This window comes from Hyperolius riggenbachi, chromosome 12 (genome assembly GCF_040937935.1).
Source record: "Hyperolius riggenbachi isolate aHypRig1 chromosome 12, aHypRig1.pri, whole genome shotgun sequence".
NCBI lineage: Eukaryota > Metazoa > Chordata > Amphibia > Anura > Hyperoliidae > Hyperolius > Hyperolius riggenbachi.
In genome coordinates this window covers 210,123,049-210,150,503 of record NC_090657.1, presented here as the reverse complement: position 1 = coordinate 210,150,503, position 27,455 = coordinate 210,123,049, and the positions used below count along the sequence as shown (strand labels likewise).

Below are 27,455 nucleotides of genomic sequence, written 5' to 3'. Positions count from 1 at the left end.
GAGAAGCACATTCCTCAGCTATGCACTATAGGACACTGGGATTATGCTGACAGCCGGACTTCTGCTGCTCCTTGCTGCCCTGTCACAGGTAAGGCACATGCCATTGCTTCCCCCAGGCCCACTGTATACATGTCATCACTGCACAGACTACATGTAGCACACCTAGCTCATTTACCACCACTGGCATGTACTACACACCCCATTACTGGTGTGGGGGGGACACTTATCCTGCCTGTAATTCCAAAACACATTTTCTGCATTCATCACCATGACAACAGATCTCTGCCCCTTTATGGTAAGCTCCACCCCTTTCATTGTACTCTTGTAGTAGATGCAAAACACAACACAAACATTAGTGATCTGCATATGGAAGGAAATGACAGGTCAATACACTAACACTATACAGTACTAATACTCGGTATTTAATTTGCACTGAAACTAAGCTCCATAGGGTTACGCCACCAACACTTGCTCTGTCACCCATGATTATTTCAGGTGACCATTCAGGAAAGAAAGCTGCACAGACAGCCTACTCTGCTCTCTATCCAACAGCATGTTCTGTACTGTGGAGAGAATAGGGGAAGTGACAAGGGGGGGGGGGGGGGTGACAACCTCCCTCTCAACCTGCACAGAGATTTTCCAGCTCGCGGAACAGCAATCTAAATAGCAGTAGGCTGAGAGGAGCTGTCACTGGGGCATGGTCAACTGAACACACATACATGTACAGGTAGTCCTCGGTTAACGAACAAGATAGGGACTGTAGGTTTGTTCTTAACCTGAATCTGTTATTAAGTCGGAACACAGTGCCATCTCTGTCCCCTGTACCTCCTCTGTGCCCCCATGCGCCTCCAGTGTCCCCCTCTGTGTCACCTCTGCCCTCTGTACCTGTTTATACAAGTTTAAACGCCATTTTTTCTTTGAATTTCTTAAAATCGATTTTCTCAAAAACTACAAGTCCAATAAAAAAAAAATTTGACTTGTTCCTATGGAAACACAGAATCCATGCTATACGTATCGACGGGTCGTTCGTAAGTCTGGCGTTCGTAAGTCGGGGACTACCTGTATCTGCCATTATTTATCATGGGAAATACAGACCCTGTACATACATAGCATGTTGGTTATAAGTCTGACTTTCAAGAAATCTGTATATCATGCACTGTCACATCCAGACAGGCATATCACAGAGTTACACAATTTACACAATGTTTCAAATCAGTTTAGAAATATGGCTTAATGATGTTAGATAAAGTTTTTAATAAAATAAAAAAATGCACTAATATTTACAGCAAAGAAAAAGACTTAGGCCTCTTTCACAGTGCGACGTTAAAGTCGCACGTTATAAAAAATGATAACGCAGACTAACGCAGAGCAATACAAAGTCTGTGCGACATTCACAGTGCACACGTTGCGTTGTGTGTAACGTGTAGCAATATTTAGAAAGTGCTGCATGCTGTGCGTTTAGTAATAAATATGCTGCGTTATGTGTGTTGCACATGCTCAGTAATGTTTTGTTTTTTATTATGTAACACATGCGTCGTTTTTGTTTCATCAGTATGCGACGAAAACGGGGCACCAAGAGACACATAATGCAGTGCAAAATAACGTCCAATTTCATAACCTACATGCGCTGCGTTAGGGGCACATTGTGCGACTTTAACGTCGCATCAAACGCAACCGCTTGCGCCATTTCGGGGGCATCCGATGCGCCGCTTTCGTTGCACCGGGTGCGACGTTTATAGGGCAGGGGGTGCGCGATGTGGGTGGTCCTGTGGGCGCAAACCACCTAACGCTGTGGTTTGCGCCCACTAGCTCTTAAGGCCTCCTAACCAACTTAGCGCCGGTTAGTGAATCGAGGCCTAGGTGGCATATTCCACTGAATTGTCTAAACTAAGTCTATCTCCCATTCCTCTCTCGTTAAGTTGTTCCAGCGCTGTCCCCCGTTCAAATTTGCTGCTTCCAGAAGCCCTCAGAAACACTTGTGACCTTGAGTACTGCCAAAGATAGACAGCTCTGTAATACGCCAGCGCACTTTTGTGCATGGGCAGTATGGAGCCACCGGTCTTCGGAAGCACTCGAGGACATAAGTGCTTCTGGACCATTCAGGAATCCCCCCCCCCCCCTTAAAAATCCTGCGTTTGCCCCTGGCACCATACAAACTAAATGGAATACAGTTGGGGACATCAAACTTGGAGTAATCAACAACAAGTTAAATAATCGTATTCAATGCCAAGCCACTGCCGCTAAAGCTAATAAAATTTGGGGATGCATTAAAAGGGAAATAAAAACTCGAGATGCTAGCATAATATTGCCCCTGTTTAACTCTCTAGTAAGACCACATCTGGAATATGGAATTCAGTTCTGGGCACCACAGTACAGGAAAGATATTGCTGTTTTAGAGCAGGTGCAGAGACGAGCAACAAAATTGATACGAGGGATGGAAGGTCTCACTTACCAAGAAAGGTTAGATAAACTGGGTTTATTTAGTCTAGAGAAAAGACGCCTTAGAGGGGATCTAATTAACATGTATAAATACATCAGAGGGCAATATAAAAGCTTGGCGGATGAGCTTTTTGTCCCTAGGCCTTCTCAAAGGACTAGAGGACATGATCTGCGCATGGAGGAAAAACGTTTTAGCCATGTATTTAGGAAAGGGTTCTTTACAGTAAGAGTGATTAAGATGTGGAATGCATTGCCGTGGGAAGTAGTTATGGCAAATTCTATACCTGCATTTAAAGGGGCTTAGATGCTTTCCTTGCGTTGAAAGACATCCATTGCTACAATTACTAGGTAATGCATAATGATGTTGATCCAGGGATTTTATCTGATTGCCATCTGAAGTCGGGAAGGAATTTTTTTCCCTTTTGGGGCTAATTGGACCATGCCTTGTAAGGATTTTTCGCCTTCCTCTGAATCAACAGGGATATGTGAGGGAGCAGGCTGGTGTTGTACTTTGTTCTCTGGTTGAACTCGATGGATGTATGTCTTTTTTCAACCCAAATAACTATGTAACTATGGATAAGTCCGAGCAAAAACAAAACAAGACAAAAAAAAACAGATCTACTTACCTGGGAGGACTTCCTACACCCCCTGGCAGCCTATCTGTCCTTTGCTGCAGCCCCGGTATCCTGGGATCCTCCCGTTGGAGGTCGGCATCTACTGCGTCTGCACAAGTGCACGGCCGCACCGCTCGTGATCGCGCTCACGTAGTTTAGAGCGTACTGCGCTTTCGGCTATGGAAGCACGATTGCGAGTGGGGCGGCTGTGCACTTGCGCAGGCGCAGTAGATGCCGACCTGGAGAGGTCGGCATCTCCAACAGAGGGGATCCCGGGACACTGGAGCTGCTGCGAGGGACAGATAGGCTGCCAGGGGCTGGAGGAAGCCCCAGGTAAGTAGGTGTGTTTTTTTTATTTGTGCTCGAAAGTACATTCAGGCAACAGCATAAAATAGAAGGGTGATAAAAAATAGGATGTTTAACCACTTCACCCCAAAGAGGTTTTACCCTAATGGACAAGAGCGATTTTCACCTTTCAGTGCACATCCCTTTAATTTGCCAATAGCTTAATCAATACTAAACCCAATGAAATGATCTATATCTTGTTTTTTTTCTCCACCAATTGGGCTTTTTGGGGTTGATATTTGTTTTCAGTAATTACTTTAGTTGCTATGCATTTTAAAGGGAAAAACAAGGAAAAAATGAAAAAATACACTATTTCTCCAATTTCATCCCCTATAGTTTTAATATAAATACTGCTACTGTGCATAAAACCCACACATTTTATCTGCCTATTTGTCCTGGTTATCACAAGATTTGAATTACCGGCATGTCCCTAGTACAAAGTATGGTGACAATATATTACATGGAAATAAGGGTGTATTTTATTTTTTTTTCACTGATCTCACGTGCACAGAGGCAGCAGCGCTGCTTAACTTATAAAAACCTCCTGGAGCCGTTCAGAGGCTCCAGCAGAACGTTTTAATACGCATGCTTGTCTTTAAGTGATTACATTCTAGTCCACCTGGTCTAGCACAATTAGAGTTAGCAACCACCCAACTTGAAGTTAGCAGTCATCAGTCAGCAACCAGATTATGATAAAGAGGTACTGTAACAACATATAGTAGAATGCTGTAAATTATACAGAATACCCACTTTTTCCTGGTTTCAGCATCAGAAACACTTCCTATATCTATCTATTGCAGTACAGTAAAAACTTGGATTGCTGGTTTAAAGGAAACCTAAAGTTGTTGAAAATGCCAGTTTAACTTACCTGGGGCTTCTACCGGCCCCCTGCATAGGCAAACGCAGGGGGGGATTACAGCTGCCCAGAATCCCCCCTCAGACCAGGGCCAGTGCAGTGTCTGGTGACAGGCACAAGTTAAGACACCAGAATATCTGTAGAGTCAGGTATGAGCACAGCCCTGTGCCTTGCTGTGTGAATGCTTCACTTTCCTCCAGGGGCGTAACTAGGCCCCACCGGGCCCCCCTGCAGATTTTCTGAGCGGGCCCCCCCCCCGGGGCCCGCTCGCGGCCGTTTTGTGGGTGCTGGAGGGGTGGCAGCATGAGGGGAAAGCCTTGCCCACAGTCGGCGGGGAGAGGGGTAGTTCCCTTCCGGAAGTGACGTCAGCCGCTAGAGGGAGAAGTCTCCGATGGAACGCACGGAAGCAGGTATGTATCTGCCCGCCGCTCGCTGCCCACCACAGCCCCACAGACACTTACGAGCTGGAGGGGAGCGCAGAGGGGAGAGCCCCGAGGTGAGGGAGAGGGGGGAACTACCCCTCTCCCCGCCGACTGTGGGCAAGGCTTTCCCCTCATGCTGCCACCCCTCCAGCACCCACAAAACGGCCCCGAGCGGGCCCCAGGGGGGGGGCCGGGCCCCCCCGCGGGTGCAGGGGCTGCAGGGCCTATTCCTACGCCCCTGCTTTCCTCTTCATTACCAATGTTGGCTGTCCTCATTATTATATGTATCCCAACTTCTCCTGGTCAATCCCGTTGTCGATCGAGAGCAGATCGGACATTTAGGAAATAATTGTCAGAACATGTCAGTCAGACAGGAAATTGCATTATGTGTATCCAGCATGATGTCCTACCATATTATTATAATGTATTGTGCGTGGCTGAGGGAGACATTTCAGGAATCCCCCCTTGAAAATCCTGGGTTTGCCCCTGCCCTTCAGCCGCCCTGTGCCCACTGCCCACGTCGTGGCAAACCAATTCTCCGGTCCCCCACAGTGACCCAATTTAGTTTCTGGCAACATAGTGAGTTGATGGCCACTGCTCCTGTGCGATCCTGGCCAAGTGAGCCTTCGATCGCGCTCCCGCCACCGGTAACGTCCTGCACATGCACAGTACGAGAAAATCTTGTACTGGGCATGCACAGGACGTGATCGCTGACATGCACAGGATGCTCCCGGGTGACGGGAGCGTGATCAAGGATGCAAGCAGCCAGGGCTATGCAGATGCAGTGGCCATTGACTCGCTGAGTCGCTGGAAACGAAAGTGGGTCGCTGCAGGGGACCGGAGGATTGGTTTGTCATGGCGCAAGCACAGGGCGGCTGCAGGGGGCCAGAAGAAGCCCTAGGTAAGGTAAACTTGCTTTTTTTTAAGTACTTTAGGTTTCCTTTAAGAGCTCTTTGCAAGACGAGCAACATTTTGATTACATTTTGACTTGCTAAGCAAGCAACATGTTGATATACAAGAACAGGACATATACGTTTGTCACGTCATCACAAGTAAACTGATGGCTCTTCTCCAGGCAACTGTCATTGGTTAAGTTCCTGTTAAAGCCACACGGAAAAAAAAAAGGTTGGGGTGGCGTATGAGAGGAATCGGCGCGGGAGACTTGGGCGCAGGATACAGTCTGTATATGGCTGATCCTGCTTCTGCACAAGTCCCGGCCGTGTTAAATACTATTCCCCCTCCAGGCCGCCATGGATAATTGGGAATGAAATAATTCGGCTTCCAGCAATTTCTGGAGGCCGTATTATTGTGTTTTAAAAGTAACTTCAGCTGCGTCTTCTGACGGCACCAAAGTTACTCTCTGTGCCTGCTATAGCTGTAATTCCTAGTACGGCCTATGGTGGCGCCGGCTGCGCCCAAGTCTCCTGCGCTGGATTCACTGTGTTCGGTTGGGGTGAGCCAACAACAGATAGCAATGATTATCTTCATTTCGCTTTATCCAGTACACTGCTATTCAATATTTTTGGATTGTGGAATGAAGCATGAGTTTCAATTTATCCTTCAGGGGAAATTTGCTTTGCTATAACAGTGTTTTAGATTTCAAGTATGTTGCTAGAACAAATTATGCTTGCAAACCAAGCCTGAATATATAGCTCTGCCCTCTAAGTATTGTTTAGCTTAGGCTGATTAGCTATGCAGAATTCTCCTTCCAAAGGATTCTAGGAGATCAAGCATTATTTTCACTGGCTTCACAATTCTCAAAAACGAAACTTGTGCAGACCAGTGGGCAAACACTGGCTAAATAATTTATCAACGAATAATGTAAAAAACAAACAGACAAAAAGCAATTTTATTCATTGCCTCTAAGTCTATCTTGATGTCTTTGGTACTCAACAAATGGTACTCGTGCCCCTAGGGTACTTGGGTTGGGTTAGAGAATTACAACTTACTTGATCTCGTAATAATCTACTACATTGTGTGTGGGGATTTGGAAAAAGTATTTTGAGCATAAAGGAATTTTTTTAAAAAAAAATCTCTCTATATAAAATGGGACGTGTGTGTGTGTGTACGCGCAGCCTTGACCAATTTCATTGAAATTTATTATACAGATCCCTTACTACATGGGAAGATATGTTCTGGGAGTCTCACACCCCTGCACACCTGGGCAGAACCAAAAACAGCCAAGCAGATTTCACCCATTCACGTCAATGGACAAAATGTAAAAGGCTGCCATTCTCACAGTAATAAAGAGTCCCCAAACTTGGCAATGATGGTCACTTGGTGGTGAAAAATCCAGGGAAAGTGGGCTGAACATAAAAAAAAGTCAATAACATTTCAGCAATTTATTTCCAATGGGAAAATGTAAACTGCAGCCATTCTTACACTGTTCAATAGAAGGGTTTTCAAACTTGCCACAGTTGGTCACTGGGTGACTGGGATATTAAGGAAATTGGGTGGAGCCTACAACAGTCAATTAAAATGTACCTATTGATTTTCAAGGGGAATATTTAAACTGCTCCCATTATGCAGGGCAGTTTGTAAACTAAATTGCCCCCAGGGCGAGGGTGTAAAAATCTGTCACAGGACCCCTAGTGGCCGGAACACAGAATGCCTTCCAATTGGTTTCAGCACACAGACCATGCAAGCTGTGGTCGCAATTGGTGCGCAGAAACCGCTGGAATTTTGGCAGCACACCGACTAGAAGGGAGCCTGTGAGTTACGGTAATTACAAATTACACACTATTTCAGGGTATAACTGCCACCACTTCTGTTTCCATGGAACAGAGGAGCCCACTGACTGGCTGAGTCTAGACCTGCAAATAAAAACGGTTAAACACACTCTATTCTGTCTAGCTAGCGACAATAGTAGCGACTCTTCAGAGACCAAGTTCAGTTTCTACGGCTGAATAGCAGGGTAGCTGAATAAACAAAGGACGTTTGAGCGTCGTTTTATTAAAATGCAATATAAATAATTAATATATACAGAAAATCGTTAAACTCAACAATTATAGAGACAAATAATAGCACAGTATAGAAAATAAAAATGAGGGAAAAAATACTTATCGTTCGTGGAAATAAGTCCTTCTGGGAAAATCTGAGCACATGGAAAATGCCCTTTGTTTCAGTTCAGGAAAATGGCCGCCAGCCACATGGTCCTCTGGCTGGCTTGATCAGGTGATGGTACACAGGGGAGGACTGAAGTCCGCCTGCTAGCAATGTGCTATTCAATGTGTAATTCAAAACCGATAAATGCCACATTGGCGCTGATAACAGATTAATATTCCTCAGATGATGACAATTCCTATGACATCAGACTTGATTAGGGTATAGGGTCCAGAGGGCCCCTTGCCCCTCTAGACTGGTATCAAGAGATTCAGCATGACTCTACAAATTCAATAATACCGCTTTAATAACTATCCTATTTACGGTATTCCGTAAATATGCAAAAAATCATATAACACATGCATCTGCATCTGCCCCTAGCGGTGCCAGCCAGTCTGGCCCTCAACTGTGAGGCAAGCTCCCTTGGCTGGGCTCAACAAATGGTGGAGCAATTTGACACCTATTTGAGGTCCTGCCAGAGTGCAGACCCTGTGTCCTGAGGTAATTAAATGTAAACACTAGCCTCTTGGACACAAGCCTTGTTCCTGTTCATTAGCAAATCAAAAGACACCCTCCTGCAGTTAAGCTAATGCTATCTCTCTGCTGAGAGAAAGAGAGACTCCAGGTTGCTACAGGTAGCCCCTACACAACCAATCCAGATTCTATCGATCTTAATAGCAATCGATGCAGAAAATCGATTGCGATCGCATTGTTTCACGGGCGGTTCAAGGACGCCGTCTGCGGCCACGCAACCGTCCGTGACAGTCTCCTCCCACTCCCATCCCTTATAACATCTTCTTTTACTCTCGTCATAGGCGTTGTCATCAGTACATCATATGTAGCTGTCTCCCAATCATAGTCTTTGCCGCCTTGCAGTGTTTCCTTATCCTGCTACTTTCACTTTCTGTCTGGGCGGGCCTGCTGTAGGAGTTTCTACTTCCCAGCTAAATTATTATCCGAGTTCCAGTTTTCAAGAAATCAATTCTCATGGGTTTCGGAATCGTCACAGGAAATACTGTGTCTCCTTCAGAAGACCCTGCAATAACAAAAAATCTCGCCCCAATGATTTGCTCTCATTTTCATAGTATACTGGAAAGCTCTTAGTATATAGGAATACCAAGTATAAAGGATATTAACACAATTCAATTATAAAGGCTATATTAATTATTTCCACAGGTTCAACTTCAGAAAAGAGACAGAGCCAAAAACAGCCAATCACATTTGTTTGATTGATAAACTGTTTCCATTCTCACAAGGACCCCAAAGCTCACAAACTTGGTAATTGAGTGACATTGGCCTCAATTCACTAAGATCATGCTGGAGATAATAAGGCAAGAGAAAACTTACCTCCACATAAGAGAGAGTTATCTTATCTCTTCATTCCTTAAGTTACCTCCTCTGTAGTTAAGTTACCTCCTCTGTAGTTAAGTTACCTCCTCTGTAGTTATTTTACCTCCTCTGTAGTTAATTTACCTCCTCTGTAGTTATTTTCACATGCAGTTAATAAACAGCCTGTCTTTAACTCTGGAGTTATTTTAAGGATTGAAGAGTTAACTTAAAGACAGAAGAGTTAACTTTAGGTTTGCCTGAGGTAAAATGTTTCCTGAATACTACATGCCTTATCACCATGGTAACAACTCTAGAAGAGTTATTAAAGACACGAGATAAGCTTAGTGAATTGAGGCCTTTGTCACAGTTACAAAAAGTGGACAGAGCCAACAAAAACCAAAATGATGAATGGGAAAATGTAATCTGCAGCCATTCTTATACTGGTAATGGCAGGGCTCTCAGACTTGGCACAGTCGGTCAATAGGTAACTAGAGTTAAACTTCAGAAAAGGGGTGGAGCCACAAACAGCCAATCACGTTTGATCGATAAACTGCTTCCATTCTCACATTACTGATGCCAAGGACTCCAAAGCTCACAAACTTGGCAGGCCGCATCCGATTTACCAACTGCATGAATGTGTACAGCCTAAATATAGGCAGGTTACTCAACTTGCATTCAAAACAGATGCAACAAAATAGAGGATGTTGGCTTCCAAAAACAGTTTGCGCGCAGAGTGTTCCATGCTAGACTCTTCCACCGCATTGAGGTATCCACATGGAAGAGACCCTAACTGCTAATTAACAAAAAACATAGTGTGACCCTAGGGGACAGTTGACACATTTTTGGGGTAACCGGGAGAAATTGACAGCGCTCCTAATCAGGCTGTATCTGAAAACTATCAGCAAAATTCACCTATTGATTTTCAAGGGGAATATTTCAATTGCTCCCATTCTTACACTCGGTGGAATCAAACCTGGTACAATGGGTCATTGGTTGACTGGGGTTCAAATTCAGAAAAGGGGAGGAACCACAAACAGCCAATCACATTTGTTTGATGGATAAACTGCTTTCATTCTCACTTGATTGACGCCAAGCACCTCAAAGCTCACAAACTTCGTCATTGCATGACTGTGTGTTAAAGTTAGCAAAAGTGGGCGGAGCCTAAAAAACCCACAAATATTTACATGGGAAAATTGCAGCCATTCTTGCACTGATAATGGCAGGGTTCTCAAACTTCACACAGTTGGTCACTGGGTGCCTGGGATTAATATTCAGGAAAGTGGGTGGATCCTACAATAGCCAATCAAAATTTGCCAATTGATTTTCAAGGGGAATATTTACATTGAATTATTTTTGGCACATACAGGGTCGGTGATGGTATGGTAACAACAGTAAGTAGAAAAATACGGAATATTATCAATATCAATATACAGAGTAGTCTTTATAAGCATTACACATTACACATTACAATGGATACAGTGGAGAAGAACCAGAGGGGTCCGTTTGAGTGCTATATTGAGCAGAGCTGCCACAATAATTGAGGGGTAGCTGCTGACCAAAAGGCATTTCAAAGATTTCATAAACAAAATAGAAAAAGGCGATGCCCCAGTGTGCAGAACCATTACACAGCGGGAGGGGAACATTTATTCTGCAGTTTCCTCAGTTAAGGCGTCCATACATCTATAGATTCTGCAGCCCAATAGACCATCTGATTAGATTATTTGATTGAATCAGATAAAACTCTGTGCTGCAACAAGCATGGTTTGGGCTGAAATTGGTCAAATGTATCAATCAAGCATGCTGGAAAATCTCGGACTGGTGTGGTCAATCAGGTACACGGCGGTAACAGTGTGCCATATCACGGGGACTGAGAGACGCCTCTGCCGACTGGTCACCTGATTCAGCTGCCATGACTGTCCAGCTGTTCCTGTTTCTCCCTAGCCCCGCCAGGCCCGTGCGGGTGAAGTCACACACCTCGTGCTATACGTGGCCACCAAGTGGTGGCTGCGTGTGACGGCAGCACTAAGTAAGCACCACATACGTGGTGAGATATAAATAGGCTATCTTACGGATCAGCTGTGATCTGTTTAATTCACTATCAGCTCTTGATTGTGAATTAAACAGATCTCGCCAGCTGCACATCCTCTCTGTGGCCTACTAAATACTGTAGCACTGGAGTAGCACTGACATCTAGTGGTGTCACAACAAACTGCACTCACTGTGTTATTAAAATCTCTCATCTAATACAGGGTTTTGTTTTTCAAAGTTTTTGTCTGGCTGTAAGCTATTGTTTTCAATAGTATATTCTGATATTTCAAGACAGATATTATTTTACCCTTTAGTTTCACTACTAAATGTGGTAAACAAAAAAAAAAAACTTTCATATTTCTATTTGTAGTTTGGGTAGAGCAATGTGCCATGTGCATAGAGTGCTGTGTAGAGAAGACAGTGCCATGTAGGACAAATTATTTTGATCGCTTGGAAAACAATAAAGAGATTTTGTTTTAAAGAGAATCTGTACTCTAAAATTCTTACAACAAAAAGAATACCATTCTATTCAATATGTTCTCCTGGGCCCCTCTGTGCTGTTTCTGCCACTCTCTGCTGTAAACCTGGCTTGTAATTGCCAGTTTTAGGCAGTGTTTACAAAAAAACTAACCAGCTTGTGATAGGCTCACATAAGCAGAGTGTGTGAGTCATACAGAGCCTGCAGGGGGCCCAGAGAGGGTGTGTATAGCTTCTAGGCAATCACAAGCAGCCCTGCACATTCCAGTCTGAGTGCCTCAGCCCAACAGAGCCGACAGAGGAGAGAAGATTAGATCATATAACAGAGATAATACAGCCACTGTGCAAGTAGGAAAGGCTGCAGTAAGCCAGACCACATTAGAACAGGCATAGGAACATATAGGATAGAAGAAATAAGGATGAAAATTTTGTTACAGAGTCTCTTTATAGAGATAACAACACAGATCCTGAGTTAAACAACTACTAACAAAATAGTTCCCTACCGGGGGAATAAAACTTAACATTTAATGGTCCAGTTAAAAATCGAGTAGGACTGTCATACTATTCGCTACAATCAAAGTTGATGCAGTAGGTAAGTAATATTTGGAGAAAACTCTCCCCCTACTTCAACTAGGAGTACTTGGTTACAAATTACAAAGACCCCCCACCATATAAAAAACCCGACATGTTTCACTTCCTGATGGAAGCTTTCTCAAGGGACAAAGTGCAGTGCATTAGTGCATATAGTGAAAAGATAGATTACAGAGTAATTAAAACATTGTAGATAGTAGCAAAGCGTATAGGCCTATGACAACAGGCTGTTGTCATAGGCCTATACGCTTTGCTACTATCTACAATGTTTTAATTACTCTGTAATCTATCTTTTCACTATATGCACTAATGCACTGCACTTTGTCCCTTGAGAAAGCTTCCATCAGGAAGTGAAACATGTCGGGTTTTTTATATGGTGGGGGGTCTTTGTAATTTGTAACCAAGTACTCCTAGTTGAAGTAGGGGGAGAGTTTTCTCCAAATATTACTTACCTACTGCATCAACTTTGATTGTAGCGAATAGTATGACAGTCCTACTCGATTTTTAACTGGACCATTAAATGTTAAGTTTTATTCCCCCGGTAGGGAACTATTTTGTTAGTATCTCTTTATAGAGAACCAGAGACGAAGCACCCTCATGTATTTTATTACATTTATCAGTGGGAACATGACAGTAAACACCTACCCTGCTTTTAGTTCCATTGTTATGTGCTTAATTAGTCTATTAGCAGCTGTGATAAGAATCCCCGACTGGCTCAGTCTAGGTTTGACCTGGAATCATTATAGCTGTCTGAGTCACTCTTCTGTGGAGTCTTTTCAAGCCCAAGCCTGCCACCTCCTGGCTCAGATTTCCTGCTTTGCATACTGAGAGCTGTGATGACATGGGAGGGGCTGCTCCTGCTGAGAGAGAAGCTCTGAAACAGACAAGTTTTCAGAGCAATATGCAATATGATCTGTGTGCACTATCTGCATACTGTAGATAATGATGATGACTGCAGTTTCATTCCTATGAGAGACACTTCCTACAGGCAGCTGCACATCATACCAAAATGAAAGCGCACAGCAGCCTTTCTCATATAGCCTAGATAGCAGCATAGTCTCATATAGCCTAGACAGCACATCCAGAACAACTCATAACCCGGAAGGAGAAGGGATATGAGCCGGTGGCCATATTTGATTTTTCCTGGAGCAATAATGGATAAAAAACACTAAAAAAGGCACACCCGAGCGGCGAAATTATCAGGTAGAGCATTTATTCTTTACAAGCTATCGACTGATATGTTTATTTTGTGTTAAACGTTCATCTCTGGTTCCCTTTAAGGTAGAGAAATAAGTAGATGAGATAATTCAGGAGCTAAGCTTAGTAAATCCCTTCTATAGACATGTATATGTATGTCATTCCCTCACAATATTCTGTCTTGGCAGCAGATTTCCGCCCGGACCTGCCGCAGCTCGTGCACATGTCCCTGGATCCCGGCACGGTGTCCTCCCGGTGTGCCACTTATTCTGGACGGCTGCGGCTGCTGTAAGATTTGTGCCCGCCAGCTTGGAGAGTCATGTGACCAGATTTACCTGTGCGACCAGAGCAAGGAGCTCCTGTGCGATGACTCCACCAGCAGCAATGGAGGGACATCCGGAACCTGCAATTGTAAGCTCTCCAGCCTGGAGAATAACCCTTCGCTTCCAAGCCTCTTTCAGCTAAAGGAAACACCATAAAGTGTCAATGGACTGGCACTAAGTAATGACAACATCTGTAATGTTTATTCATCCTTCCAAACATGCCACATGCTGTTTTTCTAATATTCCTCACGTCAACAATGGAATAAGTAGGCCATTGCTTGGCTGGGGTCTTTAAATCGATTCTGCGAGAACAAGTTGTTTACTCAGTGATGACTGTCTGGCTGAACAACACATGCCAGATCGTCACGGCGACCCCCGAGTGCATTGTTACCCTCCTTCCCAAACTACCAAAAGCAGAGCGAGACATCTGTACAGTGCTAGGGCCCTGAACTGTCGCCTGAGGAATCGAGGACCGATCCCTTTGGGTGACAACCATTGTGCATCTATAGGCACATTTAGCTTCTGCTAGTCAATATTCATGTCATAGCCTCTGTAAGGAGATTGTAAAGGTCCATACACATGCACAGTTAATATTGCCCACAGGGATGGGGACTCGATCTGTCGGGCAACAGTTTGGGGCCCAAAGGTGTAAACTGAGTTATGTTGCTAATGGGGGGCTGGAGGGTTGGGGAAGGGGGGGGGGGGGTTGGCACAGTACACAGTGGAGCAGCATATAGTGGGTTGGGATGAAAGATGCTCCTAAGGCACTAATTATAGCAGCACAAGTACAGGTCCTATTAACTAGATCGATAGAACTGGGGATCAGAGCAGGATCATCCACAATGCAAGCTAGGCAGGTGCCTGGAGCCAGTGGCGTAGCTAAGGAGCTGTGGACCCCGATGCAGGTTTTACATTGGGGCCCCCTAAGCACTCTATACATAACAATTGATACGACACACCAAAACCTGCCAATGGCAACTACAGTGTCAGAGGTGCAAGAAGGGGAAGGGGAACAGCTTGTTAATGATTACCACTATTCAAAGTATCTATAGAAGTGATTATCATGAGCACAGGACCAATAGAGAGCTAATACTGTAGTTGAGGGAGGGCCCTTCAGGCCCCTCTGGCCCAAGGGCCCCGAAGCGGTCGCTACCTCTGCAAGCCCTTTTGCTACACCCCTGCCTGCAGCCTAGTGAGTATCAGGGGGCTTGACTGCCACCTTTTTTGACCACACTACCACCACAGCTTTCCAAAAAGACTCATGGGGGGCTTAAGTTACTATGTTGCCTTAGGCACCGTTTCATCTTAACCATTTTTTGGTAGGGATGTAACATACTAGACAGGACCCAAGACACAGGCCATGTGGCTTCAGAGACAGTCCGGAACTCCATACACTAAATAGCAAAACCAAGTTGCTGCTATTGTGTACGGGAACAGTTATCAGCACAGTTTATGGGCTAAAGTCCTTCAAGTCCAGATGAGAGATTCCACAGAAGGTTGTGCAGTATAACAGGCCTAAGATCACATGGGCAGAAACATACTGGTCAATGAACCAGGCACCAGAAGACAATGACAGTAAGGCCCCTTTCACACTGTGCGTCGCATTACCCTTAGCTGCCGCAAGATGCCGCTAAGGCAATAAAAGTCTATGGTGTCTGCTGTCTAGCACAATGAATGCAATGCGCAGAAGGTATCCATTTTAATGCTGTCTGCAAAGTGTTGGAGGCCGACTTCCGCGGCAACATGGTGATACCGGAAGTCAATGGTGATGCAGGTTTTTAAAATCTTCTTGGCAATTACAATGTGCATATGCGGACGCCAAATGCATCCTATTTGCAGGGTATAACTGGCCCAATGACTGTTTCTAAACATTTTTCACTGCAGCACTGCTTGCTGCCACAGGGAGTGAGCACTCAGTAGGGAGCTCTTTTTATAGTGTGGTTTGGTACCCAAATTCTCCATTAACACAACGCAACACATGTCCCTATGCTGCTATGCAGGCCATTTTTAGGGGTGTGATAAGACCGTCACACGGCATCAAAATCACAAACGCACAGTGTGAAACCAGCCTTACACAACAGTGGTGAAAGATGCAGCAGTGCCAAATGGCAGCAACATGAGACAGGAGCATTAGAAGAAAGATTTGGAGAAATACTAGGGCCAGGTAGAGAGGCCAAAAAGGATGACAAAGGTGAAGGCCAATGTGGGCCCAGTGGTGGTAGAAACATTCAGAGCTGTGACTCCCAAGCTGGAAGAGCAGTTCCCAGACAACATTACAGCTATCTGTCCAGAAGAGGGCAGTGCTGGGAACAGCTAAGATACTATGCAGAACCCGCAAACTCCCAGACCCCTGACAGAGGACCTTAGGATGAGGAAGACAAATATCATCCACCACCATGGTGGTCACATGCACTGCATAGTTTTACTATCAAGCAGGGCCGGGCCGAGGCAGAGGCGACAGAGGCTCCAGCCTCAGTGCGCAGTGCCGGAGGGGCGCTCAACTCACTCAGCTATCATCCCCCTTTTGTGTCTGAAGCAGAGAGAAATAAGAAAAGGAGATACATGGCAGTGACTGTAAGCCAGATAACTAGAGATTAAGGTGTTGGGGGCCCTGGGGCGCCTCTTAGTCTAATAGCAATCAGTGTATGACGGCTGGGGTGGGAGGGATGAAGGGGCCCACTTTGGTGTCTCAGCCTTGGGTGCTGGAAGAACTTGTCCCGGCTCCGCTGTCAGTTCTATGAGATAATGAAGGAAATATATTTTACATTCACGGGAAATCCAGGTCTGGTAATAGTGTAACTGTACTGATTATTGTTTATTTGATAGTTATACATTTATGAGGAAACACGGGTGGCAATGGAAATAGCTACTATAAGTTGCTACATATCAGGCAATGTTGATGATGTCATAATACTGTTTCACCAGATAATTACGGCAACGGCTGTGACATAGATGGGAAGGTATATAGCGATGGAGAGATATTCCAGCCAAACTGTAGACTCCGGTGCCAATGTGTGGATGGAGGGGTGACCTGCGTTCCACTCTGCAGTGAAGATGTACGGCTCCCATCAGCCACATGTCCCTTCCCACGCAGAATGCAAGTCCCAGGCAAGTGCTGCCCGGAGTGGGCATGCGATGAACTCCCACACAGGCACCAAATGAACAGTCTGGAAGCAGGTGAGCAGCCAATATTTCAGAACAGTGTGCTGGCAAGATGAAATAACATTGGTCTTTACAAAAACACACTCTGTATTTACTTTCATGCAGTCCTCTCATTATGGTAGACTTAAATATCGATACGCCTACCACCTGGAGAGTGTTGTTCTCTTGGTTGGCTGTTGGGGTTTCTCTTCACCATGGAAATGATTCTGCTATCATCCACCACTGTTGTCTTTTGTGGACGTCCAGGTCTTTTTGTGTTGCTGAGTTCACAAGTGCTTGCTTTCTTTATTAGGATGCGCCAAACTGTAGATTTTGCCACTTGTAATAGTGTAGCAAGTTCAAGGATGGCTTCTTTCACCTTCATGGAGAGCTCCTTTGACCTCATGTTGCCTGTTCACAGGAAAATCTTCCACATGCAAACACCACACCTCAAATCAGCTCAAAGCCTTTTATCTGCTTAATTGATAATGAAATGATGTCAGACTTTTCCACGCCTGACCATGAAATAGCATTTCAGTTAATTGTCCAATCACTTTTGAGCCCCTAAAATGAAGGGATTGTATTTAAAAAATGCTTTAGTTGCCTCACATTTTTAGGCAATCATTTTGTTCACCCCACCGAATAAAATCTGAAAGTCTGCACTTCAACTGCATCGAAGTTGTTTCATTTAAAATTCATTGTGGCAACGTACAGAACCAAAATTAGAAAAAAAAGCGGTCTCTGTCCAAATATTTATAAACCTAACTGTATCTATAGTAAACCCAGAACAGATTATTAATAAAAAGGTCCTGCATAGGATTACAATGGCAGATCAATTAGAGACACTGAGCAAAAATATAAACGTAACACTTTTGGTTTTGCTCCCATTGTGCATGAGCTAAATGCAAAGATCTGAAACATTTTCTACAGAGACTCATTACTCTCAAATATTGTTCACAAATCTGTCAAAATCTGTGTTAAGGTGGCCACTAACGGTCCAATTTCTAGTGAAAAATCATTTGAGCGATCAGAAATTCTGATCGGATTGGTTGTAAATAATCCCCGTTGATGGGCACAATTGATTACAAATGATTATAAAAATAGTCGTCCGATTGGATTTTGGTCAAACCAAAATTCGTAAGGAAGCAAAGATTGGTTCGTTGATGGTTTAGTGAACGATTTTTCTTCCAATCAGAATTATCTGATCGCTCGAACGATTTTTTGCTAGAATTTGTATCTTTAGTGGCCACCTTAAAGAGGAACTCCAGTGAAAATAATGTAATAAAAAAAAAGTGCTTCATTTTTACAATTATGTATAAATTATTTAGTCAGTGTTTGCCCATTGTAAAATCTTTTAAATCCCTGATTTATATTCTGACATTTACCACATGATGACATTTTTACTGCTGGCAAGTGATGTAGCTGCTTGCTGTTTTGGCAGTTGGAAACAGCTGTAAACAGCTATTTCCCACAATGCAACAGGGTTCACAGACAGGAAACTGCCAAGAGTACGTACACAGAATGTCTTTGTGGGAGGGGTTTCACCACAATATCAGCCATACAGCGCCCCCTGATGGTCTGTTTGTGAAAAGGAATAGATTTCTCATGTAAAAGGGGGTATCAGCTACTGATTGGGATAAAGTTCAATTCTTGGTCGGAGTTTCTCTTTAAGTGAGCACTTCTTTGCCAAGATAATGCATCCCACCTCACGATTGTGGCATATCAAGGGGACAGGTGTGCACTCTTTCAACCTATTAGCATACGAATAAACAACAACCCCAGTCCAGTACTTTTTGGTCATTTATGTTCTTACCAGAATAAATAACTCTGTGTCAGCATCATTAGTCATTATTTTTGTATTTGCTAAGCTAACATGGTGATGTGATATCTGCTTCTATGATGTAATATTCCCACAGTGGTTGTTTTGTTGCAGAAGGTCTGGCACAGGTGAATTCACTGGAGTGTCCAGAATGGAGCACAGAATGGTGGGCGTGTTCTGCGCTCTGTGGAATAGGCATCTCCATGCGAGTGACCAACCAGAACCCGTACTGCAGGCTGGAGACCCAGAGCCGTCTGTGCATGGTGCGGCCATGTGGGGAGCCAACATCTGCCGTCGTAAGTGTTTTTTCTACAAATCCACCTTACTTTCAATACTGTTACTCATTTATACTAATTTATATAGCACAGACATTTCCCTCAGAGCTTCACAGGGTACAAAGAACAAGTCAGTAAGAGTCACTCAGCAGCAAGGGCGTAACAAGACTAAATAGGGCACCCATGGAAAAATGACATCATGGAGCCATCTTGGTTCCCTGAACCCCATGAGGGTCACATGACCGGGAGCCGGCGAATGGCAGCAGAGAGTGTTCTGCTCTGAAGCAGCGTGTAGAAGCAGGAAAAAAATTACAGACCTCCCACTATTCGCTACTCTGCATGGCAGGAGGAGGTGATGGGGACGGTTTTTGTGAGCAAACTGGAGTTTTTTTGCTAATTGGCTGCACTTGCTGTTGGGGAGAGGGAGGAGGAGGGGCCTCCAAAGCCTCTGGGGCCCCCCTGCTGTGGCAGACGGCGCAGGGGTGATTGCTACGCCCATGCTCAGCAGAATTTCAAGTTTTTGAGAGGAGAATTTCAAGTTTTTGATCTCACTAGCACCCCCATGCTTCATTCCAGAGAAGGTATTTCTTTCCAAGTCAGTTTGTGAAACTTCTAATATTGAAAGTGACATTACACCACTGATGTAACAATAGGGGAAGCAGCCCCTGCCCCCGCGGGGGGGGGGGGGGGGGGGCGCTCATGGCCATTTTGGGGGAGCAGGAGGGGTTGCAGCATGAAGGGAGAGTTTTGCACATCAGGGGGGGGGGGGGACAGTCCCCCCCCCCTCACCTTGGGCTCTCCCATCTGCGCTCTCCCTCCTGCATCTATCTAAGTGGCAGCGTGAGTCGGCGGCGGCAGCTAGAAACACCTCCATTCACCACGGAGGTCGTCGATCTGCAAGGGCTTCACATTACTTCCTGTTAAAACAAGAAGTAATGTGAAGCCCTTGCAGATTGGAGACCTCCGTGTTGAATGGAGGTAATTATAGCTGCTGTTGCCACTGCTGCTGCCACTTAGATAGATGCAGGAGGTGGAGCGCAGAGGGGAGAGCCCAAGGTGAGGGAGGGGGGGGACTGTCTCCCCTCCCCACTGATGTGCAAAGCTCTCCCCTCATGCTGCGACCCCTCCTGCCCCCCCAAAACAGCCATGAGCGGGCCCCAGGGGCCCAAATTCTTGCAGGGGGGCCCGGGGACTTCTAGCTATGCCCCTGCATCACACTTTAACAAAACAAAACAAACAAAAAACAGGCACAGTTGTTAACCCCTTGCAGCAGGGGCAGTTCTTCCATGCAGCAACGTGACTCAACAATTAAGAGGGCAGCAAGAGACAGTTCCCCTCCCCAAATGTCCCCATCCTCGCACTCACCATCTCCCCCTCTCTAGATGCGCAGCACCGCTTCACTCACCTGCTCTCAGCTTTCTAGCGACGGGATCTCCATCCGCCTGTAAAGTGTCCTGTATCCATGGCTACAGCAGTGCCTCATGTGACCTGTTACGTGCTGTGGGTTCACATGAAGTGCAGCTGGTGATCCCATCGCTATTCGCTAATCTGCTGAGAGCGGGTGAGTGATGTGGCACCGTTGCAGCACATACCCGGCATCCTAGGAATCAGATGCTGTGGGCCAGCAGGGAGGAGATGCTATGGGAGGAGGTGCAGCACATACCCGGCATCCTGGGGATCAGATGCTGCGGGCCAGCAGGGAGGAGATGCTATGGGAGGAGGTGCAGCACATACCCGGCATCCTGGGGATCAGATGCTGTGGGCCAGCAGGGAGGAGATGCTATGGGAGGAGGTGCAGCACATACCCGGCATCCTGGGGATCAGATGCTGCGGGCCAGCAGGGAGGAGATGCTATGTGAGAAGGTGCAGCACATATCCGGCATCCTGGGGATCAGATGCTGCGGGCCAGCAGGGAGGAGATGCTATGGGAGGAGGTGCAGCACATACCCGGCATCCTGGGGATCAGATGCTGTGGGCCAGCAGGGAGGAGATGCTATGGGAGGAGGTGCAGCACATACCCGGCATCCTGGGGATCAGATGCTGTGGGCCAGCAGGGAGGAGATGCTATGGGAGGAGGTGCAGCACATACCCGGGATCCTAGGAATCAGATGCTGTGGGCCAGCAGGGAGGAGATGCTATGGGAGGAGGTGCAGCACATACCCGGCATCCTGGGGATCAGATGCTGTGGGCCAGCAGGGAGGAGATGCTATGTGAGAAGGTGCAGCATATACCTGGCATCCTGGGGATTAGATGCTGCAGGCCAGCAGGGAGGAGATGCTATGGGAGGAGGTGCAGCACATACCCGGCATCCTGGGGATCAGATGCTGCGGGCCAGCAGGGAGAAGATGTTATGTGAGAAGGTGCAGCACATATCCGGCATCCTGGGGATCAGATGCTGCGGGCCAGCAGGGAGGAGATGCTATGGGAGGAGGTGCAGCACATACCCGGCATCCTGGGGATCAGATGCTGCGGGCCAGCAGGGAGGAGATGCTATGTGAGAAGGTGCAGCACATATCCGGCATCCTGGGGATCAGATGCTGCGGGCCAGCAGGGAGGAGATGCTATGTGAGAAGGTGCAGCACATATCCGGCATCCTGGGGATCAGATGCTGCGGGCCAGCAGGGAGGAGATGCTATGGGAGGAGGTGCAGCACATACCCGGCATCCTGGGAATCAGATGCTGTGGGCCAGCAGGGAGGAGATGCTATGGGAGGAGGTGCAGCACATACCCGGCATCCTGGGGATCAGATGCTGTGGGCCAGCAGGGAGGAGATGCTATGGGAGGAGGTGCAGCACATACCCGGCATCCTAGGAATCAGATGCTGTGGGCCAGCAGGGAGGAGATGCTATGGGAGGAGGTGCAGCACATACCTGGCATCCTGGGGATCAGATGCTGTGGGCCAGCAGGGAGGAGATGCTATGTGAGAAGGTGCAGCACATACCTGGCATCCTGGGGATCAGATGCTGCAGGCCAGCAGGGAGGAGATGCTATGGGAGGAGGTGCAGCACATACCCGGCATCCTGGGGATCAGATGCTGCGGGCCAGCAGGGAGGAGATGCTATGTGAGAAGGTGCAGCACATATCCGGCATCCTGGGGATCAGATGCTGCAGGCCAGCAGGGAGGAGATGCTATGGGAGGAGGTGCAGCACATACCCGGCATCCTGGGGATCAGATGCTGCGGGCCAGCAGGGAGGAGATGCTATGTGAGAAGGTGCAGCACATATCCGGCATCCTGGGGATCAGATGCTGCGGGCCAGCAGGGAGGAGATGCTATGTGAGAAGGTGCAGCACATATCCGGCATCCTGGGGATCAGATGCTGCGGGCCAGCAGGGAGGAGATGCTATGGGAGGAGGTGCTGCACATACCCGGCATCCTGGGGATCAGATGCTGTGGGCCAGCAGGGAGGATATGCTATGGGAGGAGGTGCAGCACATACCCGGCATCCTGGGGATCAGATGCTGTGGGCCAGCAGCGAGGAGATGCTATGGGAGGAGGTGCAGCACATACCCGGCATCCTAGGAATCAGATGCTGTGGGCCAGCAGGGAGGAGATGCTATGGGAGGAGGTGCAGCACATACCCGGCATCCTAGGAATCAGATGCTGTGGGCCAGCAGGGAGGAGATGCTATGGGAGGAGGTGCAGCACATACCCGGCATCCTGGGGATCAGATGCTGTGGGCCAGCAGGGAGGAGATGCTATGTGAGAAGGTGCAGCACATACCTGGCATCCTGGGGATCAGATGCTGCAGGCCAGCAGGGAGGAGATGCTATGGGAGGAGGTGCAGCACATACCCGGCATCCTGGGGATCAGATGCTGCGGGCCAGCAGGGAGGAGATGCTATGTGAGAAGGTGCAGCACATATCCGGCATCCTGGGGTTCAGATGCTGTGGGCCAGCAGGGAGGAGATGCTATGGGAGAAGGTGCAGCACATACCCAGCATCCTGGGGATCAGATGCTGTGGGCCAGCAGGGAGGAGATGCTATGGGAGGAGGTGCAGCACATACCCGGCATCCTGGGGATCAGATGCTGTGGGCCAGCAGGGAGGAGATGCTATGTGAGAAGGTGCAGCACATACCTGGCATCCTGGGGATCAGATGCTGCAGGCCAGCAGGGAGGAGATGCTATGGGAGGAGGTGCAGCACATACCCGGCATCCTGGGGATCAGATGCTGCGGGCCAGCAGGGAGGAGATGCTATGTGAGAAGGTGCAGCACATATCCGGCATCCTGGGGATCAGATGCTGCGGGCCAGCAGGGAGGAGATGCTATGGGAGGAGGTGCAGCACATACCCGGCATCCTGGGGATCAGATGCTGTGGGCCAGCAGGGAGGAGATGCTATGGGAGGAGGTGCAGCACATACCCGGCATCCTGGGGATCAGATGCTGTGGGCCAGCAGGGAGGAGATGCTATGGGAGGAGGTGCAGCACATACCCGGCATCCTAGGAATCAGATGCTGTGGGCCAGCAGGGAGGAGATGCTATGGAAGGAGGAGAAGCACATACCCGGCATCCTGGGGATCAGATGCTGCGGGCCAGCAGGGAGGAGATGCTATGGGAGGAGGTGCAGCACATACCCGGCATCCTGGGGATCAGATGCTGTGGGCCAGCAGGGAGGAGATGCTATGGAAGGAGGAGCAGCACATACCCGGCATCCTGGGGATCAGATGCTGCGGGCCAGCAGGGAGGAGATGCTATGGGAGGAGGTGTAGCACATACCCGGCATCCTGAGGATCAGATGCTGCGGGCCAGCAGGGAGGAGATGCTATGGGAGGAGGTGCAGCACATACCCGGCATCCTGGGGATCAGATGCTGTGGGCCAGCAGGGAGGAGATGCTATGGGAGGAGGTGCAGCACATACCCGGCATCCTGGGGATCAGATGCTGCGGGCCAGCAGGGAGGAGATGCTATGGAAGGAGGAGCAGCACATACCCGGCATCCTGGGGATCAGATGCTGTGGGCCAGCAGGGAGGAGAAGCTATGGGAGGAGGAGCAGCACATACCCGGCATCCTGGGGATCAGATGCTGCGGGCCAGCAGGGAGGAGATGCTATGGAAGGAGGTGCAGCACATACCCGGCATCCTGGGGATCAGATGCTGTTGGGCCAGCAGGTACGAGATGCGGTCTTGGAGGAAGCAGAGGGAGGTAAGTGTAGTGCCAGTGCCTGCAATGCACAGCCTGATGTCTCTCACCTCTCTGGCTTTGCACGCACACATTGGCGTAAGGGGTTGGCATCCTCACAAGGTATTGCTTCAGGTGGCAAAAAGTCTAGAACTGGCCCTGCCTTACAGGATGGTATTGTGTGGTGATTTCCCTGAGTCACAGACAAACCATATTAAAAACGGACGCAAAACATGTCAGGGAAAAAGCTGTAAACACATCTCCACACACTGTAAATTTATCAGCATTGCAGCATCACTTGCCATTAGTCTGATAAGTGTTGCACCATTACTAGTGTCTGGTAATTCCGTTTTCATTCAGCCTATGCAATCTTCCTGCTGTGTATCGGTGTGTGAATGTGGGTTTGATGGTTTTTGGCATTCGCACCTTAGTGAGTAACTCTCCCTGATCACCCCTTAGATTAGGTGGGAACATGATGAATGTACTTGTAATGGGGACATAATGGCTGAATTTGTTATAGTTTGGGAAGGGGTAGCAATAATACTATGGCTATCCTTGTGACAGGAGGGACAAACCGGTAGCACCTCTTACAGTAAGGACATTATGGCTGGGCAGTTTAGATGGCATACCTACCAACTTTTTGAGATCAGAAAGTGAGGCACTTAAGCCATGCCTATGCTACACCCCTAATCACGTCCCCAGCACACCCCTAGTCACGCATACCATAAAGATTTCATGAGAAAAATATGTTTTATAATTCTAACCACACTGGCCCTTTCCATTCTGGTTAATTTCCCTTCATATTAACATTTGACAATAATAAATATATGAATTTAAAGGATATGAATAAAGTTTAGAGACAATTAAACACGTTTTTCAGCAGAGTTAGTCCAGAGGTACTGCCTCTGCCTGTGAAAAATACATATATTTTATATATTATTATAGTTCTGTACATGAGTCCTGAAAGAAAGACAAATGAGGAAGAAAGAGGGGCAGGGAGATCAGGTTCTAAAAGAGGGACTGTCCCTCCATAAGAGGGACAGCTGGGAGCTATGTAGATAGGGCTGGTGTCCAGACATTGGGGTTCATGGCTGTACTCGTTATAGGAAGGGACATAATTGTGGAACTTTTTATAGAGGGGACATTACGGCTAAAAACTCCCCTCTTTTCCCAAGCATTTGATACTGCATAATGCAGCGCTTTGATTCCCCAGGGAGAAAAGCGCCATATAAATATTATTGTTATTGTTATTGAAGTAGTTATGGGAGTGACATAATGGAGATGCTTGCCAGAGAGGGGGCATTATGACCACACTTGTTATAGAGGGACATATTGATGGCACTTGTTATAGGTGTGACACTATGCCAGAACTTGTGGGAGATATTATGACATTACTTTTTCTATAGACTTCACAAGTAGGTCACAACCACAATAGGTAGCAGTGTGAATGGGATTTAGTAAAAGAGTGAGGGCTGGTGCACACCAAAACCCGCTAGCAGATCCGCAAAACGCTAGCAGATTTTTAAACGCTTTTTTTTATTTTTATGAGGCGTTTTGCTAGCGTTTTGCGGATTGCTGCTGCGGTTTTCAGTATAGTAGATTTCATATATTGTTACAGTAAAGCTGTTACTGAACAGCTTCTGTAACAAAAACGCCTGCAAAACCGCTCTGAAGTGCCGTTTTTCAGAGCGGTTTGCGTTTTTCCTATACTTAACATTGAGGCAGAAACGCATCCGCAATCCAAAAAATGCCTCACCCAGGCATTTTTCGTTTCTGCAAAACGCCTGCCGCTCTGGTGTGCACCACCCCATTGAGATACATTGACCAAGCAGATCCGCAGCCGCAAGCGGATCTGAAAACGCCCAAAAAGCCGCTCGGTGTGCACCAGCCCTGAGAGAGGGTTAGTATTAATGTGAATAGTAGAACAGAGGAGTAACTGGGGGTGAGTCATGCAGCCAGTGATGTTCCCACAGAATGAGTGTTAGGCTACTAAAATCCCGATTTGCTTTTTGTTTTAAAGGGTGGATCTGCCTGTTTCCCCACACTTATAGCGACTCAGCCAATCAGATGGGAGACTCAGGACTGCATCAGCATCAGGACTTTCTTGCCCACGTTTTGTGGCTCCTGTGGCAGGAAGCTCTGCACCCCTTATCAGACTGTAACCCAAATGGTTGCCTTTCAGTGCACTTCTGGACTTGTGATGAAAATGATGATGTTCATACTCTCTTGTGTTTGCTAATATCAAAGCGATGAAACCCGAGTACCTTTTTAAGCCACGTGAAGTGTGGTCCTGTGTTGGTCGAGGAGCAGAAATGGAGACATCAAACCAACAAACGCTGATTCCGGTGATACCTGTAATGACTAACTGTATATGGTTTACTGCAAGCTTTCCAAACGTTAAAGAGACTCTGTAAAAAAAAATACTCTCCGGGGGATACTTACCTTGGGAGGGGGAAGCCTCAGGGTCCCAACAAGGCTTCCCCCTGCCCTGTAGCTTCAGGGAGTCCAGCGCTGGCTCCCCCGAATCCTCCTCCGACAAGCTTGACAAGGCTGGATTTATTTACCTCACTGGGATCCAATGCAGACGCAGTAGCGGCTCTTTGTTGGGGCTCGGCGGAAATAGCCAAGCTCGATCATATCCGCTCTACTGCGCAGGCGAAAAAGGGCTCGCACCTGCGCAGTAGAGCAGATCGATCGGGTTCGGCTATTTCCACCTTAACCCGAATGAAGAGCGGCTAGTGCGCATGCGGAGGATCATGGTAGGTGAATATTTACCTTGTCGCACTTTGGGGGACCCTGCCCTGGCACTTAAATGGAGGGACGGAGAAGGACGAGGAAGCCTCGTTAGGATCCAGAGGTTTCTCCCTCCCGAGCTTCATCAGGCAATAAACATGGGGACAAGACAGAATTTCAGCAATAGCCAGTGTAGCGCCTCAGTGAGGCGCTACACTGGCTATTGCTGAAATTCTGTCTTGTCCCCATGTTTATTGCCTGATGAAGCGTGCTGGGCCTGCGAAACGCGTAGCACTGTTTTGGGGTACTAATTAATAAATGTGACTACTATTCAGACAGTCTTTCGTGTCTGCTTTATGGAGGTAATACCACCACTTCCTCCCAGCAAATTTTAAAGTTTTTATCCACTTTTATCCTGCTGGCGCCTCGGTTCTCCTACTGCTCTACCGTGTCCACCCCTGGTGGAGGGGTGATCTACCCCCTTTCGCATCTACAGAGAGCGACTTCTTAGCCCTGAGTGAGGACAGGTCTAATCTCCTCACCTGCCTATACAGTGGTTGCCTCTGTGGTAACCCACGTTTGTGAGTATAATTTTCTCACAATAACCTTTACTTCATTTATGCTTAACATACTACACTATATTGGG

General features: G+C 47.1%; 1 protein-coding gene across 3 annotated transcripts; it reads left to right on the top strand.

Annotated features, from left to right (window-relative positions):
- On the top strand, positions 1–26,961 carry LOC137541200 (CCN family member 5-like). 3 transcript variants are annotated; one of them, XM_068262380.1, is made up of 5 exons: positions 1–88; positions 13,592–13,811; positions 16,649–16,900; positions 18,798–18,979; positions 26,097–26,961. In XM_068262380.1, the coding sequence occupies exons 1-5, from the start codon at positions 44–46 to the stop codon at positions 26,313–26,315; spliced, it is 918 nt and encodes a 305-aa protein (XP_068118481.1). In that variant the 5' UTR covers positions 1–43; the 3' UTR covers positions 26,316–26,961. The 3 variants fall into 3 exon arrangements, with proteins under 3 accessions (XP_068118481.1, XP_068118482.1, XP_068118480.1); XM_068262381.1 differs by having other exon boundaries at positions 20–88; positions 13,589–13,811; positions 18,801–18,979; XM_068262379.1 differs by having other exon boundaries at positions 20–88; positions 13,589–13,811.
- Positions 26,962–27,455: the final 494 nt, after the last annotated feature.